We start from the raw sequence: 20,859 nt of genomic DNA, 5'->3' as shown, positions 1-20,859 counted from the left end.
AAATGCATTGGCTATTTCTTGATCTCTATCCCTGACCTTTAATGCAATAAAGTTGTATCTGGACCTCTTAGCAGTGGTGTGGCGCTTAAATTTCAACCCTTCTTATAATGGAAAAAAGGCTGCACTGGGAAATCATACAAATAGATTTCCAGCTATATTTTGGTAGCTATTATTACATTATTACAAACGAACCTGAATATTTATAATTAATATACTCTTCAGACTGATTAGAAAAAAAATATACCCAATCTTCTTGAAGCACAATAAAGATAAAAACTTCTGTATTGAGCTGTGTATATTCATATATAGTGACGGTGCTTCTAATTCAAGAAAAACATGGATGAACATAGTCCTTGAGGCCAAGAAGTACTACATAGGAATCAGCAATTGACTGCTGCTAAGGGCTGACACTGACAGTGGGGATCATATTGTTTTAATATACAGAGGGTGAGAGTTAATGCTCAAATTTTTCACCTCATTGGCAGTTCTGTGATTTTAAATGAGAACATAATGATCTATCTCATGTTTCAGTGGATATATTTGTGTAGTTTTAATAAATAACAGAACTGTTATCATCACGCTATAGGAACATCTATTGTATTTTACAGCATAGTTCCATCAGCAGTTATAGATGTGCATTTCCTATCTTCAATGTGCCAAGTATCCCTTGGACACAAAACAATGAAAATACAGCTATGAAAATTCAGCACTACTAAGAACATAAGCACATTGTTACTGCAACAGACTATGAAGAAATCTTTTGATTACGATATTCTGAGGATTTATTCTTTAATCAATCCCCTTCGCAAACAACAGTCATAAAATAATAAACGCAAACAAAAGACAAATCTTTCAATGTCAGCTGTCTATAACCTTTCTATAGTAATGGGCAGCACATTGGCTAAGTGGTTAGCACCTAGAAGCACTAGGGTTCAAGTTCATGCCTGTGTGGGTTTTCTCCAGGTACTCCAGTTTTTCTCACACTCCAGAGGCATGCTGGTAGGTTAATTGTCTCCTGTCTAAGGGCAGGGATTGTACAATATGAATGTACAAAATATATATATGTAAAAATGCTACATAAATTGATGCTATATAAATACCTGTAATAAAGAAAATAGTTTTAATAGCTTATGTTGATAGTTGTAGTGATAAGCCTTGCCTGTGATTGAACAGCATCTTTCATTGATCTACCTCTGATTTGCAGTGATTTCTGAGAACAAAAGTTGCCATTAGACTTAAAGCGGAGTTCCACCCAAAAGTGGAAGTTCCACATTAAGGACTCCTCACCCCCTGACATGCCACATTTGTTTTTTATGTTTCACCTAATTTAAAATTCACCTCATTTACTATTCTGTAAAGTAATAATACACTTTTCAAAGTGAACATTCTTTTTGCTGAGTAAGTGAAAAGTCACTACTTATTTATTCCTTAATAAATTGACACGTTGGATCTTCACGAAAATGAAGAATCAATAAATGTTCAACAAGTACTCTTAATTGATTGTTAATAAATGCACAATAGCAGGTCATTTTTTTTTTTTTTTTTTGCAACACAGTAGGTTACCACACTGGCTTTTTAGAAGTAACTTGAATAGACAGATTCAAGATTGTTAACAATATGCTGAGGTTGAGGTATGGAGCATTGATTTAGTTACAAATAGCCAGGCTAAGTCAGGCTAAGTTTGAGCTCAGTTTCAAATGCTTAAAGTATGGAAAACAAGTTATGTGATGAAAACAAACCAGGACAAAAGTGACAAAAGTAGATTAGGCTGAGGACCAAAGTAACAAAAAAAGTATCAAAACCAAAGGTGGGGCATAGTGAGGAGCCAGAGGTCAGATATCAGGAGTACAGAAAATGCACAGACACATAGGGCCTGATTTACTAAAACTGGATAGTGCAAAATCTGGTGCAGCTCTGCATAGAAACCAAAAAGCTTAATTGAACAAGCTGAAGTTAGAAGCTGATTGGCTACCATGCACAAATGCACCAGATTTTGCACTCCTATGTGCCTGTGCATTTTCTGTGACTTCTGGCTCCTCACTATGCCCCACCTTTGATTTTGATACTCTTTTTTTTTACTTTGGTACTAAACCTAATCTACCCCACAATGTTCTTCCAATGCTCTGCATTATGATGATGCCTAGAATGTTTTTGAAAAGTGCTTATATCTTTGGAGAATACAGCGGTGGCTGGGTTGAATGGGCTTAGCCAATGTGATATTTCCCTGCAGAAAACTGGCTGTACTTTATCAGAGGTCAAAGAATAAGGCCAGCCATAGATTTATACCATGTGTGAGCAGGCTGAATGTACCAAGTTGATTGATCAATCAATTTGGGTACAACCAGCCTGCCGAATTAACTTGTATTTTCGCTAATGGCTGCTATAGTTGCTAGCAATAATCACTGTCTTTTCCAGACGGGGATGGTAGCAGACAATTTCTCGGCAGGAGGGATTATGCTGTCAACATTCTCTGTGTTGATAGGGGAATCGTAGTTGCAGGAAAGAAATTTGCACCCTCTATGGCCAGCCTTAATGCTAACAAGACTATCACATATGTTCACTTCATGATTGCTATGGAATATTAAGTGAAGATAAAGTCCAGTGAGGAAAAGATTCATGAGATGATAAAACTGAAGCAATTTTTATCTGAGAGCAGATTTCCCCAACTGGCAAAGATTTGGATCAGATATATGTACCACTCATAAGAAGACTGGTGTACATAAATTGCATTCATGCTTTTATGAATGTAACTTTAGTAATTTATGATACACATGGATGTTTGAGCTACTGGGGGCTTGGATAAAAATCCATAAAGAAATAAAAATGGCATATGTGTACCAAATTACAATGGAAATGTACTGTTCCTTAATTTACTGCTCACAGTTAAGTATAATGTTGACATCATTGCCCATAGTTTGATGGGAACTATTAGTACCTTCTATCACTGCACCACACGTGTCTTTTACTCTGTACATATGTGTTCACAACAGCGGCTTCTTAAAAGGCACATTTAAGTGCTTATGATGGGCTGGTAATTTTATTTATTGGTTTTCTGGGTTTCTCTTTTGACCCACTGTCAAGAATGGGCTTTGCCTGTGTGTAATGAACAACAGCTTTCCTCCAGGCATCATTTGCTTGACTGGGAAAAGGTAATAAGGGGACAGATACAACAGAGGCCAGACATTGTGTGAGGTATTGCCGCCTGTTGCTCATCCTTGGAAATCATTGAGCACACTGGCCAATTATCATAAGAGCCCCAAGACTCTCCCTAATATGATCCCTAGGTATAGTGTAGGCTAAGTAAGGTGCATGGGCTGGTGTTTGAGGAGCACATGGGGTCTAATGACCTCTCACTATGAAAGCATACTAATGACACATTTGGTCTGGCTTTGATATTGTATTACTAAAATATTTTGCACATGCTAAATTAACTTATGGACATTACAGACAGATACATTTTCCCTGGCTGGATTTATTTGTTTTAATCCTCTTTTTGCGAGAAATCTTTAGCACACAGATGGTCTTTTGAGCATCATTAGAGCATGTCCACCCAGTCTATTTCTTAACAGGCACTAAAGGTTACCTTGCCAACCAAAGTTTGCAGTTGATTACCTTGAGTCCCATCTTAAAGCGGACCTTCAGTCATTTTTTTTAACTTTCCATCTATTAAATCTTCTGCCCTTGTTGTTTTAACTTTGGATAGTAAAACATTTTTTTTTTCTGCCACTAAATACCCTATACAGCCCACTTCCTGTTTCTTGCCTGGTCATTAGCTTAGGCTTCTGACATCATGCACAGCTTTCTCTCTCACTCTTGTGAGAGTTTGCCAGGAAGTGAGGGGGGGGGGGGGGGGTGAATCAAAAGAGGGCCAATGAAAGCTGCAGGGCTGAAGAGCTGGAGTTGTGCCTCTGTGTGTCTGTGTAAATACAGGAAGTGAACAGGCAGCAGCTTAAGCTGCCCACAGATAAAATGGCTGCAGACAGACTTAGTAGAGGGATATTTATAAAATAATATGCAAAGTGGTTGGAGGGAAGCTTCAGAATGGCAAAGATGTTTTTATTGCAAATTATGTGAGCAGAATGCAGTTCCTCTTTGACACAAACTGCTGCACTTCCCACAACCTGTGTCCATATACTGGAAAGACTCCATCCCAGAAACCCCCAAAGGTAATCCCTACTCAGATTTCTGTATGGGTCATATTTCTGTATAGTAAGACCAGCCATACTCGGTTGGAATCTTGGCCGCTGCAGCAAGAACCAGCCGAGACACGAACTGTTAATGGGCAGGCTAAATGTACCAACTTGATTGATTGATCAACTTGGGTACAACCAACCTGCCGGATTCTCTTATGATTATGGCTAGTAGCAGCTGTAGCTGATAACAATAATCATTGTTGCTGATTCCCCTGTCAAAATTGAACTGTGTATGGCCTGCCTTAGTGAAATCACACAAAACTAAATGGACACCTATTTAAAAAGGGCTTGCTATCATTTTACACTTTCAAAAACAAAATAAAAATAATAATAAAATCAAATAAAATCTATTACTCTAACTACTATATTTAAATACAGAGGTCTCTGGCGTAGGTTTCGTATGTAAAGTACAGTATATGCAAACAAAATCCATAAAATTGCCTATAAGCTTCTTCAAGATGTTAAAGTAATTTTACATTTTTTTAAAATCAGCTTTCATTAAGGCCCCATTCACACTTGTGCGACTTGTCATGCGACTTTGGACCCCAAAGTCGGATGACAAGTCATGCCCCATATTTCCCAATTAATACCATTCATATCTGTGTGACTTAAAGTCCCAGCGACTTAAAAGTAGTTCCTGCACTACTGTGGTCCAACTTTCATGCGACTTGAGGGCCATTGACTTCAATGTAAACCCTTTAAAGTTGCATGACAAGTCGCACCCCGTGTTTCCCAATGAGTACTGTTCATATCTTTCTCTGTCTAACATGTTCATCCATATGGTGAAATTTGACCCGCCTGCCTGTTTCAGTGATGGTACTTATACAAACTCGATGGCCAAAGTACATGATTGACACATAGGCCACCAGTAATACACACTAACTGTTCCCAGCCGGTGTCCATTAACATTTGAGGAGACATTATGCACCTAGTTACCTCATGTCTCCTCAATGAGGCACTATAGCTGGCTACTTGCTGTTTTTCCTTAATCACACACTCTTTCTCAGATGGACTCATTGGGATCATCTTGATACTGTGTCGCACTGCCAGCCACAGCCGACTGCTTGGTATGCTAGCCTAGTTTGCTTCTGGGCATGACTGCAATGGTTCACCTGGAATGACTGCATCGATTTACTGCCTTTCCGTTAACTTTTGGCTCTGATATGTGTGAATGACAGCAGTATGCATGTGATGGTAGCCCTGGTCCACATGTTGTTAGGGTGACAATGTTGTCAATTCTTTTTAATTGTTTTTTGGCGGATTCGAGGCATTAGGCCAAATGTTTTTTCATTTCTGATTTATGACTTCAATAAAGCTAATTTTACTGGTTATACCGCGGTTGGTCCTTGTGACAGACCTAGCCAGAACAGAGGCTGTTGGAGAGGACTGTATGCAAGCCTGTTGCCTTTTGATTATGGGCCCTGGATTTTCAATGGAACAATACTCTTTGTGAGGTGAATGAGAAATCCAGGCTGAACTGTACTAATCGGACTCAGTCGTGTATATATGTATATATTGTATGGGGACTCCTTACTGTAGATTTGTGTCCCTGAAGAGGGAGGGGGGATTCCTCCAGCAGCCCCCTGCTGATAAGACTGATTCATTCTGTTGGGACACATCCTGTGAGGAGATGCTGGTGTCATCAACCTGTGTTTATGTTAATTGAATGAGCTAATGACATTGTCCTCTATACAATGTAGGAGACGGGACGACTGCTATTGTGTTGATATAACTGTGTGAAGCTCGGTGACCACAAGTCTGGGCGAAAGGTCATGTCTCAGTCACCTAGGCTGTATAAAGGATTAGATAATTAGCTCATGTTAATTAAGTTACAGTTGTATTGTTAGAGGAGGTTCCAATGGCATATAAAGTCTTGTAATTTTGATTCTAAAAAAAGTGATTTCTTGGTAGCAACAAGCAAGTGTCGCCTTGTTTGTGCTCAGAGAGGTTGGGATATCTGTATACAGACTGGGAGGAAGTGGTATAAGACGGAAGCACTCAAGCGGAGTGTGGGACGTTCCGTGACAGTCCTCTCTTAAAACTACTTTATGGACGGGCGGTCTTTGACCTCTTGACCTTGTTAGTGTAATTGGGATAGTTAATGAGGAATCCCACCGCTTTGAGGGTGAGTCGGTAACCAGATTCTTCTTGGCTAAATTACTGGAGTCTCTCTGTATAGTATAACTGATACTGGTTTTATCATTTATTGTATATCGTTCATATGGATTGGATTTTATGGATGGTATGGATTTTAAGCTAAAATGTAAAAAAAAGGCATGGGGTCCTTCCCATGCAGCTTGGCCAGTCAGGAAAGCGGGGGGGGGGGGGCAAGCGCCTCCCATTCCTAAACCATACCAGGCCACATGCCCTCAACAGGTGGGGTGTATGTTGATGGAAACAAGGGCTTTTTCCCCACAACCCTACCCCTACTCATTCACCAAAAAAGTGTAAAAAGTAAATAAAAACACAACACAAGTTTTTGTTAAGTCCTCTATTAAAAAAAAAAAAATGTCCGCCCCTCTCCTGACCTGCCGGGTTGCACGCTCGGAAAAGGTTTCTTGTATAGGGGGGACCCCACACTGTTTTTTTTATTTTGGCGTGGAGTTCCCCTTACAACTCATACCAGACCTAAAGAGCAGGGAATGGATAGGGGGGGCCCCCCATGCTGTTTTTTTAAATTTATTTTTCATTGCCAGTGTCCTGTCGAGAATTGTCCCCCATCGGATAGTGTCCACCCTGTTCTGCGCAGGTGCAGCGCTTGTGTAGTACAGAGGACAAAGGAGACGGCGAAAGTCTCCGAACATGAACAGCTGTTCATGAGCTGTACATGGCGCATGCGTAATTAACACTAAATTGTGCCACACGCTTCCGATGCTCATACAACTCTGCAAGGGGTGGGTGTAGGGGCGGATGCATACAGAAGATGGCCAGTGCAAAAACCGTTCGTCTGTATGCTATTCCAACGGACCATAAACGACGCAAGGGCAGCTATTGGCTACTGGCTATTGAACTTCCTTTTTCTAGTCCCGTCCTACGTCAGCGCGTTCTAAACAAACGGACTTTGGTGTGATTGAATGTAGGCAAGTCCGTTTCAGCGGAACTCCGTCGGAACTCCATCTGAAAGACCGTTTCTTCTGACAGAAAAAACGGTCGTGTGTAAGCGGCATAAGGCCTCGTTTAGACAGGCCTGCTCCATACTGCCTTGTTCCTTACCGCTTGCTGGAACCCTTAAAATAGCAAACCGATACATTGCTGCATGCAGTTGCAGGGCGGTTGTGGCTTGGCCCTATTCAACTTGAATGGGTAGCGTTTTTTACACATGCCGCGGCATGTGTTAAGCCCTAAACAGCTGCAATGTCTTCTTTAGGTAGACAGTCAGGAGTCAGTAAAGCCAAGGTTTAACAACCGCCCTACCTTCCGGCTGCCTATGTAAACAAGCCCTAAGTGTGGCAGTTTGATGCTGATTTTACTGCATTAAAATGATTGGTCCTTGAAACAATAATGCAACTTTATCAGTAATATACTGTATCTGATGATGTACTCTGCTTGCATCATGGTGCTGCTTTATCATAAACCGTATAATGTTTCATTTAAACATTGTATACAGGAGGATTAGCTTTTAGTTAGCTTCTATCACATTTTTATACATCTTTAAAAATTTGCTAAGCAAATGGTTTAGATTGTAAATATGTAAACAAAACTATACCCAGCATATGCATCTGTTATATTTCATCTGCTTTTCCATTTCAAATACTTTTTAGACTTCACTCATATTCAATGTGCAGAGCTGGAAAGAAAGGAAAGGAAAAGTTTAGGTTTCAAATTGGTTTTGTTTATGTAAAACCTTTCTCCTCCAGACTATGCTGTCTTTTGATATGTTTCTGCAGCTCGTTTACTAATCCTTGCCAAACATATAAACAGCAGTTAATTTGTAGCGGTGACGGCCCACAATGCATTGTAAAACCATAATAATTACAAGACACCTAAATATAAAATATGCCACAGTGACCATGTTGGACCATGTTGGAAGTACGGTTAAAGCATATACTGCTGCTGAAGAGATTATTTTACTTCTAGCAACTCTTAGTTTTAAACAATTTCAGATTTTTTGAAGCTTTTATAATGGTTTCCCTTACTGCACATTCACACCAGCAACATGTTACAACACACAGCCACTGATGTGCACTGCGATAATTACAGTACATCACACTGCGGGGTTGATTTGCTAAAACTGAAGAGTACAAAATCTGGCACAGCTGTACATGGTAGCCAAATAGCTTCTAAGTTCAGCTTGTTCGGTTAATGGGATTGTAAAGTCTCAAGGTTTTTCACCTTAACTCATTTGTATTAAGGTGAAAAACCTTCTGTGCTGCAGCTCCCCCCCAGACCCCCCCCCCCTTTTTCTTACCTGAACCCATCCATTCCAGTGACAAGCATGAACCCAGCAGCTCCAGCCACTGTCTCTGTCCTCACTGGATAGATTGATAGCAGCAGGAGCCATTGACTCCCGCTGCTGTCAATTAAATCCAGTGACACGAAAGCGGGGGGGGCAGGGCCGAGTCCTGCTGTCTGTGTCAATGGACGCAGCAACGGGACTCATGAGCATGACTGCATGAATACCCCCAGGGAAAGCACCTCTCCGTGGGGGGAACCCGATGAAGAGGAGGAGCGTGCCGGCGGGACTTCCCAGAAGAACAGGATCGGGGTTGCTCTGTGCAAAACCCTTGCACAGAGCAGGTAAGTATAACATCAGGCAAGTTGAAAAATAAGCCGTTCTTTACCAGTTGCCTGATGTTATACTTTTCCAACTTTCCTGATGTTATACTTACCTGCTCTGTGCAAAAACCTTGTACAGAGCAGGTAAGTATAACATCAGGCAAGTTGGAAATTTTTTGAAAAATGTGTGTTTTTCTAATCAATGTTGGGAGAAAAGTGCGAGAAATATAATTGATAAAGAAATGTGCATGAGCGCAAGAAAAAAGTGTTCCCGGAAAGAAAAGAAGATTCCCAGCAACTAAAATTATTTTCTGTAGCAGCATGAGGTGAAATTGAAGGATTGGCTGGTCGAATTTCGAAATCAATAGTGTCACCATCAGATCACAAAACGCCCAAAATTTCTGATTTTTAAAGAAAATTCATTCAGAATTTTGACCCATGTATTGTCTGCATTAGACAGAGAGCAAATCATAACACGCAAGGTTAACTAGCAGAACAGGGATTTAAATATCCTCCTAGCAGCTGAGATCAGATGGAGCTGATTAATGGAAACTGCTGATTGCTGGGAGACACCCACTGGTGGACACTGGAACTATAGCTTTCTGCCCAAGGAACCACAGTGCCACCAGCAGGTTAACCAGTTTCTGCCTGTGCTTATTCATAAATTTTTGATCTGTAAATTGACTGCATTTTAAAGCCAGACAAAAAAAGGGGGAACACACATAGAGTACATATACAGTATCATGGAGTCAAGTCTAATCTATGAAACTATGCAGGTGTAGCTCTCTTTTATTATTAAAGCCTTTGTTAACCTAAAAAAAAAAATGTACCCTGTTCCCTTAAAGTATTTTATACAGCACAGTGCTTGTGCTGTGTAATTTGACCCTCTGTAACACCTACAAAACCTGGCTGATCCTGCCTTGCTATGTCCTCCCCCCTGTAAGCTAACCATGGTTTATCATGGCTGCTGAGCCCTGACACCATGGCCAGTTTACGTGCCTCAGTCATCCACAGCTCTCCTGTCCTCCTCTGTCCTCTCTCCCCCCTCCCTCCCTGTCTGCTCCTGTGTCAGTGCCCGTCCCTCTTCCCTCTTGCTGCTGAAGTTTCATTTAATCTTTATACCATCCTGTCTGTTTAATAATCCTATGTGCCCCTGCATCTGTGTTTTATAAAAATAAGCCCTTCTTTACCAGTTTTCAAAGCACCGATCGCCGCTCACGTGACCCGCTGCCTCTCCTTCTTTCCTCCTCCCCTCCTCCTCTCTTCCCGACTGACATCAGCGGGGAATCCTCGGCCCTGCAGCTGTCAGATGGGGGAAAGAAGAGTGCCGGTGGGTCACGTAAGCTGCAATCGGCGCTCTGAAAACTGGTAAAGAACGGCTTATTTTTATAAAACACAGGGGTACATAGGATTATTAAGCAGGCAGAATGGTATAAAGTGCATTAAGTTAACAAACCACTTTGAAGATACCTCCAGTTGAATGTTAAAAAGTTAAGATGCAGGGGCCCTTGGGGATGATCACAATGCAGCATCTGTATTTGTGTCAGAGACCTGAAGACAAGTTTAGCAATAATGGGAATGGATAATGGAAACAACTGTTTTCCAACCAGCCTGGAACGCAGCTTCTCATAGGCAGAAACCATGGTGTGGCACTGGAACTCAGAGTCAGCCTATCTACTCTGCTCTTTAGTCCGTCCCTCTTTCCCTGACAATGAAAGTTGTGTATAAATGTGTTTGGTGGAATGTGTGGCCAGGGAGGGGGGGGGGGGGGGGGGCGCTCGCTCGTCCTATCCTTTCCTAGCCTGCCAGGCTGTGTGCTCGGATAAGGGTCTGGTATAGATTTTTGGGGGGATCCCACACCGTTTTTTTTTTTTTTTTTTATTTTGGCGTTCACTTTGAAATCTATGCCAGACCCACAGGACCTGGTAGGGACTGGGGAGGGGGGACCCCACGAGGTTTTTTTATCATATTTTTTTTTTAAATAGCCGGGTGGCGGCAACTGCAACCGCGAGTCAATTTAAATGTGATTTGACTTGTTTTTTTTTTCTTTAGAAATGTAATTTTTGCTGCAGCATGTTCTATGCATGCTACAGATGCGCCACTTTACATGCAGACTAAGGGGACCCCCATGCACTATATTTAAAGGAATTTTTCATTTTTTATTTTTGGAATATATTTTTTTTTATTTATTGTTTTTGGAATTTTCTATTGCCGGCATTGTTTTGTTTACATTTCAACTCATAGCTGATGACTCATTGATTGTTAAAGAACGGGGCGGCTGGCTTCTTGGCCCACTGCTTAACAACAAGCTATACTTCATACAGAATTAATATTGGTCGATCATTTTTCGACCGATCCAAATTAGAATCATTCTAAAATTATGAAATTCATTAGAAAATGAATAAACGTAACAAAATTTTATGAAAACTAAATGAAATATAATGAATTCTGAAACCACACTAAATGAATTCTGAAACAAAACTAAATTAGTAACTTAAGGAATTTATAGGAAACAAAACAAATTTTTCTGTTCTGTACATGTCTAGCTCAGGGTACAGAAGGGCATAATGTGGACTATAGAATGTGCAGAAAATCATAAAGAATGAGGCAATGTGGAATACAGATTGTACAGCACGGCCTACAGAATGAGATGGCTTGGATTAGGGTATAGCACAGCCAACAGAAGGGGGAAGTGTGGAATAGGGAATGTACAACACAATATACAGAATATGTCAATGTGAGTTACGTTACATACTCCGGAATGCTCCATTGTACCCCTTACTGTATGTTTCCTACTGCTGATAACTTCATTCTGTAGGCTGTATTGTATCTTACATAATATATATTTCTGCACACGGTAAGCTGTATAATTACATACTGTATGCCTGACCACTCCACTGTATGCTATATTGTGTGTTACCCACTCCAGTATGCTACTGCATATATTACTCAATTCTGTACACATGAGTGGAAGTGGGGGTGCACAAGTGTAAGTAAGGACCACCCACCTCCCCTTGAAAGGTGCCCATGAAGGGGGCCCATCCACCAAACACAGATCCATCTATAGTATCCACAGGAAAAGTGGTTGAGTTATCTGCCTTACAATATAACACTGCAGTTATGAAGACACTTACATTTACTGTACTGCTTTGCTGTGTCACCACTATCTTCCTGCTACTTCTTTATTGGTCATCGCTGATCCTTTTCCTTTCAAATTCTACCTGGGAAAGAATTGAGCAGTAAACTCTGCCTACATAGTAAAGAAGGTGGAGCTTGGGGAGGCAGGTTCCTGCTGTGCCAGTCACAGCAAAGGATATTGGGACTGTAAGAGTCACAGCCACAGTGTCTGAGGTCTGTAAGAGGCTGTGGCAACACAGTATTTGGAGCCCTTTGTGAAGGAAGGTGGAATAGCAAAGCGTAACTGTGCCCTGGTCTGCTACAATACAGGAGGGGCTGGCCCTACTCATACATCTCCTGGTCCCTACCTGCCTTGAGTCCCATAAAGACCTTGTGGGTGGGTATCATGGCAGTTCCTCCGGTGCTTTCTTACATTGTACAATTTGGGTTCTGAAAGAGTAAAGAAAGGTTCTAGTATGATTGACAACATGGGTTTAAAGTGTAAGTTTAGCCCAAACTTTTTTTTTTTTTTTTGATAGAGTAGGGAATGGGTAAAAGCCCCCTAAGGTTATATTTTGTATTTGCTTCATGTTGTGGAGATTTTCTTTCACTTCCTGTCATGGAAAAGGAAAAGGAAAGAAATCTCTACTGTGACAGTGTCCTGTGACAGTGCTAGAGAATACAGGTATGACAACGTTTTCTTTTTTAATATTTGTGAAGGGAGAAGAGGCCTTTTTTCTACATCGCTGTTTCTGTATTTTTCATTATGGTAATTTTTTAATAAAATGCTAATAGTCAATACCAGATCAATGTTATTTAAGTAACTGATGGCCCGAGATTCCTCATAGCTGGGGCTTTTTTTGCTTTGGATTTGGTTGGGTTAATAAGACCACACCATAGTGCGGTGCAGAGTTGGTAGGCTATTTCTTGCTGGACTAATATCCCCAGAGTGGCTTTTTTACAATTATAAATTTTGTTCTACACATTTTACTAAACATTTTGACTGTTGTTATGAGGTTTGAGTGGACATTCGTAGGTGAGTTGAATCTTCTGTTGGTTTCATATATCTCTTAGGTATTTTTTAAATAAATGCTTTTTACTATGGAGTGTCCTACCCCTGACTCAGGCTTTATGCAGCAAAGTTAAAAAAAATCCTTGCTTCATTCTACATATTGTAAACATATAAATAATCTGGTAACAAGACAGAAACCTTGTTGGTGGGTGGAAGGAGAATTTTTGTTGGGAGATCTTACAGCTGGAGTCTTTCAAAGATAAAAGAAACATGAGTAATTCAACCAGCTGACATCTCAAAAAAAATAAAAATAAAATAGTATTGGGGACCGAGCTTGCAACTTTCTTAGAAATCTATGTAAAGATTGTGCCATTCTCAGTTTCAAGTATTCTTCTGTGCGTAAGATTAATAAAAGCTAGTGGTTTATGAATCATTGTATGTATTCAGCTGGCAATCTGCAATTAACTAAACTCCCCATAAATACAGATGTGGCAAAGAAAAAGTTTGCTTTGACCATTATCTATGTAACAACTGAAAAAAAGAGTACTTATTTTTTAAAGAGACCCTGTCACCAACTTTAAAAGATTATAGGTAAAAGCTCAGAAAAATCAAAGATTTTAAATGCATATGTTCAGCCATTTTGCTTTCCATAAACGTTTCTTTTTTAATTGTTATTATTATTGACTTACAATGCGCCTCTAAACTTGCTAGAAAATTTAACTACTTCACAAATTCCCTAGCACAGCATCTTCCCTCCTTGCACATAAAAATTCTCTCCTCTTCTGGAAGTTTATTATCACCGTGGAGTTAATTTACTAAAACTGGAAAGTGAAAAATCAGGTGAAACTCTGCATAGAAACCAATTAGCTTCTAGGTTTTATTTTCAAAGCTTAATTGAATTTAGAAGCTGATTGGCTACAATGCACAGCTGCACCAGATTTTGCACTCTCCAGTTTTAGTAAATCAGCCCCTGTCTGCTCTAAATCTGTTGGAGCTGTTAACATCACATCCAAGATGGCAACACCTAGCAGCAATCTCAGGGCTTTTGGATGTCCACATAAGGGAGGCTATGCAGGTAAGTAGCCTTTCTAAAATGTGTTAAATGCACATATTATCTTATGAGAAGATTGTTAAAATAAATGATGGTCTCTTTAACATCTGTGCACATGGGCAGTTTGCCCTCAGGCCCTCCTATGAACTAACTCTGGAGGAGAGCTGGAGTGGAATATGCAGAAGTCTTAAATACATTTGGCCTCTATTTGTGCATGTACATGCTATGGTAAAAAAAAAAACATCTCAGAAACCAAATCAAACAACACATACTGTATTGGTAATGATCAAGAAGTCAGTTTGCCATCCCATACAAGGAACCACATTTTTGTGCCCTCTATGACACATAGTTTAGGAATGTTAAATAAAAGGTATGTTTCATGTTTGTTTTTTTCCTTTTCTACCTCAAACTATTTGTTTAATGTAATTAAAAGTGATTAACTGAATGGAAATGTTGTTCTTTTTTTGAAAAACAATGTTGTGCACAGGTCATGCATTATGTGATTTATTGTGTGTTTTTCAGAGGCAGAGGCAAGATATTTAATAGCTGTGAAGCCAAATGAAAATCAGAAGACTTGCAAAGGTAATACTTTCAAGACATACACATTGTCGCAAACAATATAGCCATTGTAAAAAATCAGTTAGGTTATAAAAGAACCACAAGTGATACAGCTAAATGGCTTGATTTAACTTCCGTGCTGCCACCATTTACATGATGTTCTCATGCTTTGAAAGGGGTCTCTAAAAAAAAAGTAGTATTCTTCCCAAGGAAATATAGCCTGATGCTCAAGGGCACTTTACTTTTAGACACACCTAGGGGTGGGCTGTTGGCATAAAGGTGGTTTAAGTGCAATCTGTCTGTCTTTCAAAGGAGTGCAAGCAGATTGAAACCCTCTGGAGAGCTAAAACCCTCTGAGGAAGCACATTACAACCCTCTGGGGAACTAGTAAAGGAAGTATTGTCCATTCCATAGTGCATGTAAAGTGTAAGAATATTGCATCAGTGACCATATCTGGTACATAGGCAGTAATACCACACAAATCCCAAAAGGGTCACCCCCATTCATTTCTGTAAAATCTGTAGTTTAATTTAAGCACCATTCTTAAGGAGTTTGTAATATGTTAGTAACTGTCTAGGTAAAAAACCAGGATCAGAATCATCAAACCAGAGCATATACAGTGAGGGAAAAAGAGTATTTGATCCCCTGCTGATTTTGTACATTTGCCCACTGACAAATAAAATGATCAGTCTATAATTTTAATGGTAGGTTTATTTTAACAGTGAGAGACAGAATAACAACAAAAATATCTAGAAAACGCATTTCAAAAAAGTTATTGATTTGCATTTTAATTAGTAAAATAAGTACGGTATTTGATCCCCTATCAATCAGAAAGATTTCTGGCTCCTAGGTGTCTTCTATACAGGAAATGAGCTGAGATTAGGAACACTCTCTTAAAGTGCTCCTAATCTCAGCTTGTTACCTAAATAAAAGACACCTGTTCAAGGAAGCAATCAATCAATCAATCAATCAATCAGATTCCAATTTCTCCACCATGGCCAAGACCAAAGAGCTTTCCAAGGATGTCAGGGACAAGATTGTAGAAGAAACATAAAATAACTGTAAATCTGCCTCAGGCTGGGGCTACATGCAAGATCTCACCTCATGGAGTTTCAATGATCATGTGAACGGTGGGGAATCAGTCCAGAACTACAGGGGGAAATCTTGTCATTGACAGGCAGCTGGGACCATAGTTACCAAGAAAACAATTGGTAACGCACTACGCCATGAAGGGCTGTGATTCTGCAGCGCTCACAAGGTTTCCTTCGCTCAAGAAAGCACATGTACAGGCCCGTTGGAAGTTTTCTAATGAACATCGGAATGATTCAGAGAAGGACTGGGTGAAAGTGACATGGTCAGATGAGACCAAAATCAAGCTCTTTGGCATCAACTCAACTCGCCGTGTTTGGAGGAGGAGGAATGCTGCCTATGACCCCAAGAACACCATCCCCACCATCAAACATGGAGGTGGAAACACATTTTGCTTTGGGGTGTTTTTCTGCTAAGGGGACAGGACAACTTCACTGCATCAAAGGGATGATGGACGGGGCCATGTATTGTCAAATCTTGGGTGAGAACCTCCTTCCCGTAGCCAGGGCATTGAAATTGGGTTGTGGATGGGTTTTCCAGCATAACAATGACCCAAAACACAAGGCCAAGGCAACAAAGAAGTAGCTCAAGAAGAGGCACATTAAGGTCCTGGAGTGGTCTAGCCAGTCTTCAGACCCTAACCCCATAGAAAATATGTGGAGGGAGCTGAAGGTTCAAGTTTCCAAACGTCAACCTTAAAACCTTAATGACTTGGAGTGGATCTGCAAAGAGGAGTGGGACAAAACTAAGTTCTGCTTTCAAAGGGGGGTCAAATACTTATTTCACTCATTAAAATGCAAATCATTTTTATAACTTTTTTGAAATGCGTTTTTCTGGATTTTGTTGTTGTTATTCTGTCTCTCACCTTTAAAATAAACCGACCATTAAAATTATAGACTGATCATTTCTTTGTCAGTGGGCAAAAATAAGCAGGGGATCAAATACTTTTTTCCCCTCACTGTACCTTAAAAATGAGTCAGCAATGACTGTTATCCTATTGCTATTCTCCAAGGTTTACTTTAAGCAATCCACAACAAAAATATTCTATTCTTGATAATATATCAAGTGTAATTTCCTGGAGAAACCCCACTAAAATTGAAAAACTATGTTATACTATTACCAGATGAAAATGTGTTTTTACTATAATTTTAACTATTTACTGTCTTTACTGCACTTATTCAATTTCCCAGACTTAATTTAAGATGAGGACTAACTTGCTCCCTTTTGTTCACCCAGAAAAGAATTCATCTCGGAAACCTCTTCAACTTGTCATTGGCACTCTGACACCTACATCTGTGTATCTCTCATGGGGAATTCTTATAAATCCACAAATTGACTGGTCTGCTCTCAGCAAATGCCCGAATGACAGGTAAATATGCTTAAATTGGCCATGTCTGTGGGTGCTGGACAATGTACAGCACTTGTGTGGTAAACTGTCATATACATAACCTCAAACATGTACAACTGCTAGCAGCTGGAACATGTCTATCTGGAATGTGGACATTCACAGCTCAACATGTAGCTGGGAGATTTCTAATGCTGACCTTTTAGGATTTTCAGATAAAATATGAAAGGGCCCTAACTGCATAAACAGAGTAAACTTAGAGGCTGAATTACTTAATGTTTGAACTGTGAACCTCTCTCCTACTGAGGTGGACAACCAATTGCTTTGACAAAGCATGACATTGAGATCTGTTGTTATTACCGTTAGCTTTTTAACAAGTTAAAGAGGAGCTCCAGGCTCAATCAGAAAAAATTGCCGCCACCATTTCGGTTAAGGGAAACCGACAGTGAAACCTTGCGGCTTCACAGCAGGTTTCCTACTGCGCATGCGTGAAGCATGCTGCACTTTGTAAATGGCTCGGTGGTGGGGGGCAAAACTTTTGGATGACTTCGCCACAGCAAAGTGGGTACCTGGCAAAACCAAGCACCCACTCCCCCTCCCACCCGAAAGTTGCCAAATGTGGCAACGGAGAGGGGGAAGGAGGCAAATAAGCGGAGCTTCCCCTTTTGTGTGGAGCTCCACTTTAAATAAGCTTTATCCTAGCCACTCACCAGTGCATTTTTTATTAGATTTGATTTGCCAGATCAACAAAATTTACCAACAGCTCTCTAGCAAAAAATGTTTATCTGACTGGTTACTTATAGATTGAACTGTAAAGGTCCCTTACACTAAAAAGCTGCTAGTAATAAAGCTTAATTATCTGACAGATCAAATATGCAACACAATCTGACTGTATATGGCAATTCTAGAGATGTGAGTCCCACTTTACTTTTTCCTTCACATTACTAAAATATGAGGAAAAATCTGGATTCCAAAATCCTATGTTGTTTGTAAAGGATCAAGGGGTTAATATGGCGCACAATGGAGGTAGCCGAGTACATATAACTAAAAATGGTGGGGAGAAGGAGGTGGGTTGGGGGTTCCTGAGAGGGGGAACTCGATGGTGGTAGTTAATGTTTCACAACAAGTTCAGGTATTAGTCCATGTAAGGATAAAATGATGCTGAATAATTGGAAGGCAGCCAGTCTATAAAAGCTAGAAGAAGCTCTGGAACAATAAAAAAGAAAGAAGGACGGCACCCTCTAAGTGCAGTAAAGACTACAGGAAGGCCCAAACAGCAGTCCCCTTTACCGTATGTCCAGTGTGTTACCGTATTACAAATTGTTTTAAAACATGTACAATATCTGTAAGTTCTCTAACGCACATAGAACATGCAAAATATTTTGCTTGCAGACTTCTAGTTGCTGCTCTTGTAGTGATTTAAAAAAACATTCACTATAGGCAACTGACATTGTTAAAGATAGTAGAATTTTGCTGAGGGAATGTCGACTTTTTTATTATGAGGTGAGTTTGAAAAATGTATGTCACTTTTATTCCCATAGGAGTTTATAAGCGAATATCACTACCGCAGCAATACAGACACGCACATTACCTAATTTTGTGGAAGAAAGCTGAATTGCAGTGTGTAATCAGAGTTTTTCTATCTTACATTTTGTCCATTACAGATATAATAGTGTTTTGGAAACTCTCCCCTAACCTCTAAACACCTCTATCACTGCTGGTGTCCTCAACAATGCATGTATCATACACCCATCATCACTTTATCTATTACTATTTCTTTTCATGCAAATGTTCCCTGTTTATGTTTTATAGACTAGTATTGGGTCATTTTATAGTTTTTTTTTCTCCATAGCCCTTATGGTCTTGATTGTAATATGAACATTTATGTAATTTAGATCCTGCAAATATAGCTAATGGCTGGGTCTGCTGTATAACAACAAGTAAATTGTTAGTTACTTACATTTAACTGGACTTTTATTATATAGAACAAGTCCAGTTTATTATGACTGTTGTAGAATTCAGTCAAGACGACTTATCTTAAGGTGAACAGAAAGATATTCAATAAAACCTACATGTGCACGGAATGCCCACTAGATGTTCTGTGACAAAGATTTTAATATAGAGTAGAATGCACATACATGATTGGCCACCTGGCATAATCCAAAAATGACAGAACACGTTTCGAAAGAAGCCACAGTATACATGATAATTAGGTCAGGAGCAAGATAAACAAGATAGCCTTTGGCATGTCCAACCGCTGACCTATTATCAGATGTAAATGACAATAAAATAGTTATAGGTTACTCTGTAAATTACCACAAGAAGTAATGGAGAGTTCATGACACAAAAGTGAACCATTGCATAACTCAGGCCTATTTTAGATTCCTTTATTTGATATTTGGGTTCACTTGTTTAACATTTCCTCCTTTATTTGCATTAGCAAATATTTAATATTCATTCACACACAACAATCATGCCTTTCCTGAGTTTCCAGAGAGAAGAGGGAAAAGGTCACAATGTGAAGAGGAACCAGGAGGATTATTGCCCCTGCTTCCTCTGTCAATGCTTAGCAGCCCATGTGAAAGTTAGAATAAGTGATATACTGTATATATAGATACCGTCTATATCTTGTTCTATCTTTGTCAAGGGCTGTTGAGTGGTGACAGGGGAAACGAGGGGACATAATCTTCCTGGTTCTTCCATATTTACACTACTGTGCAAAGGTTTTAGACATGTGTGAAGAAAATGATATAAATGAAGAATGTTTTCAGAAATAGAAGTGTTAATAGTTTATTTTGTATCTGTTAACAAAATTGAACCATGCTTCACTGTTGCCAGCAGACACAGATTATTGTACTTATTTCCAGATCTTTGGCAAACAAACTGCCTTCTGTTACAACCAAATATTTCTAATTTTGACTCATCCGTCCAGAGCACCTAGTTATGCAGCGTACACACGACCGGATTTGTTGTTGGAATAAACTCAGAAGGTTTCTCCGACGGAACTACGACGGAATTCCATTCAAGCGGTCTTGCCTACACATGGTCAAACCAAAGTCCGACCAAAGTCCAACCATCCAGAACGCGGTGATGTACAACACGTACGACGGGACTAGAAAACGGAAGTTCAATAGCCATTAACCAATAGCTTCCGTCTCGTACTTGCTTCAGAGCATGTGTCGTTTTTGATCTGTCAGAACAGCATACAGACAAGTGGTTTTCCCGATAGGAATTGGTTCCGTCGGAAATATTTAGAACATGTTTTCATTTCTAGGTCTGTCAGAATTTTTGGAAGAAAAAGTCTGATGAGGCATACACACGATCGGAATGTACGATGAAAAGCTTCCATTGGACTTTTTCTGTCGGACATTCCATTCGTGTGTACGCGGCATTAGGAAAGTAGTTAAGCTTTGAAAAAAAAATGGAAGCTGATTGGCTATCATGCAGAGCTGTACCAGATTTTGCACTCTCTAGTATTCGTAAATCAACCCTTGTGCCTTTTTTTTGTCCCTTTTAGTTATGATTTAGGCTGCTATTATGACAATATTATAAAATGTGTCATATAGTTAGTTACAAAGTTTTGAAAAACAGACCAAATGTCAGAATGTTTAGCCACTATCACTTTGCTATATTCACACATAATTAGATTGTATGAATCACTCAGCATAACTTTTGTAGCTTTTCTGAGCCCAGACTGGAAATGTAACAATTCTGACTCTTGTCAGAAGCGCTCATCTTTTTTGAGTGTATATGTTTGTCAAGATTATTTCATTAGCAA

The 20,859-nt window shown here is 39.8% G+C and overlaps 1 protein-coding gene across 50 annotated transcripts in view; it reads left to right on the top strand.

Moving 5' to 3' along the window:
• The window catches only part of ABI3BP (ABI family member 3 binding protein), a 496,221-nt gene that overhangs the window by 187,907 nt on the left and 287,455 nt on the right, over nucleotides 1-20,859 (top strand). For all 50 annotated transcript variants that reach the window (XM_073614901.1, XM_073614909.1, XM_073614887.1 and 47 more), the window contains exons 3-4: nucleotides 14,612-14,671; nucleotides 16,973-17,105. In XM_073614901.1, coding sequence (XP_073471002.1) covers nucleotides 14,612-14,671; nucleotides 16,973-17,105 — 193 coding nt within the window. The remainder of the gene's footprint in view (nucleotides 1-14,611; nucleotides 14,672-16,972; nucleotides 17,106-20,859) is intronic.

Source organism: Aquarana catesbeiana, linkage group LG02 (assembly GCF_042186555.1).
Source record: "Aquarana catesbeiana isolate 2022-GZ linkage group LG02, ASM4218655v1, whole genome shotgun sequence".
NCBI classification, from domain to species: Eukaryota; Metazoa; Chordata; class Amphibia; order Anura; family Ranidae; genus Aquarana; species Aquarana catesbeiana.
Note: the sequence above shows the minus strand (reverse complement) of the source record. Positions and strands in the feature narration are given on the sequence as shown.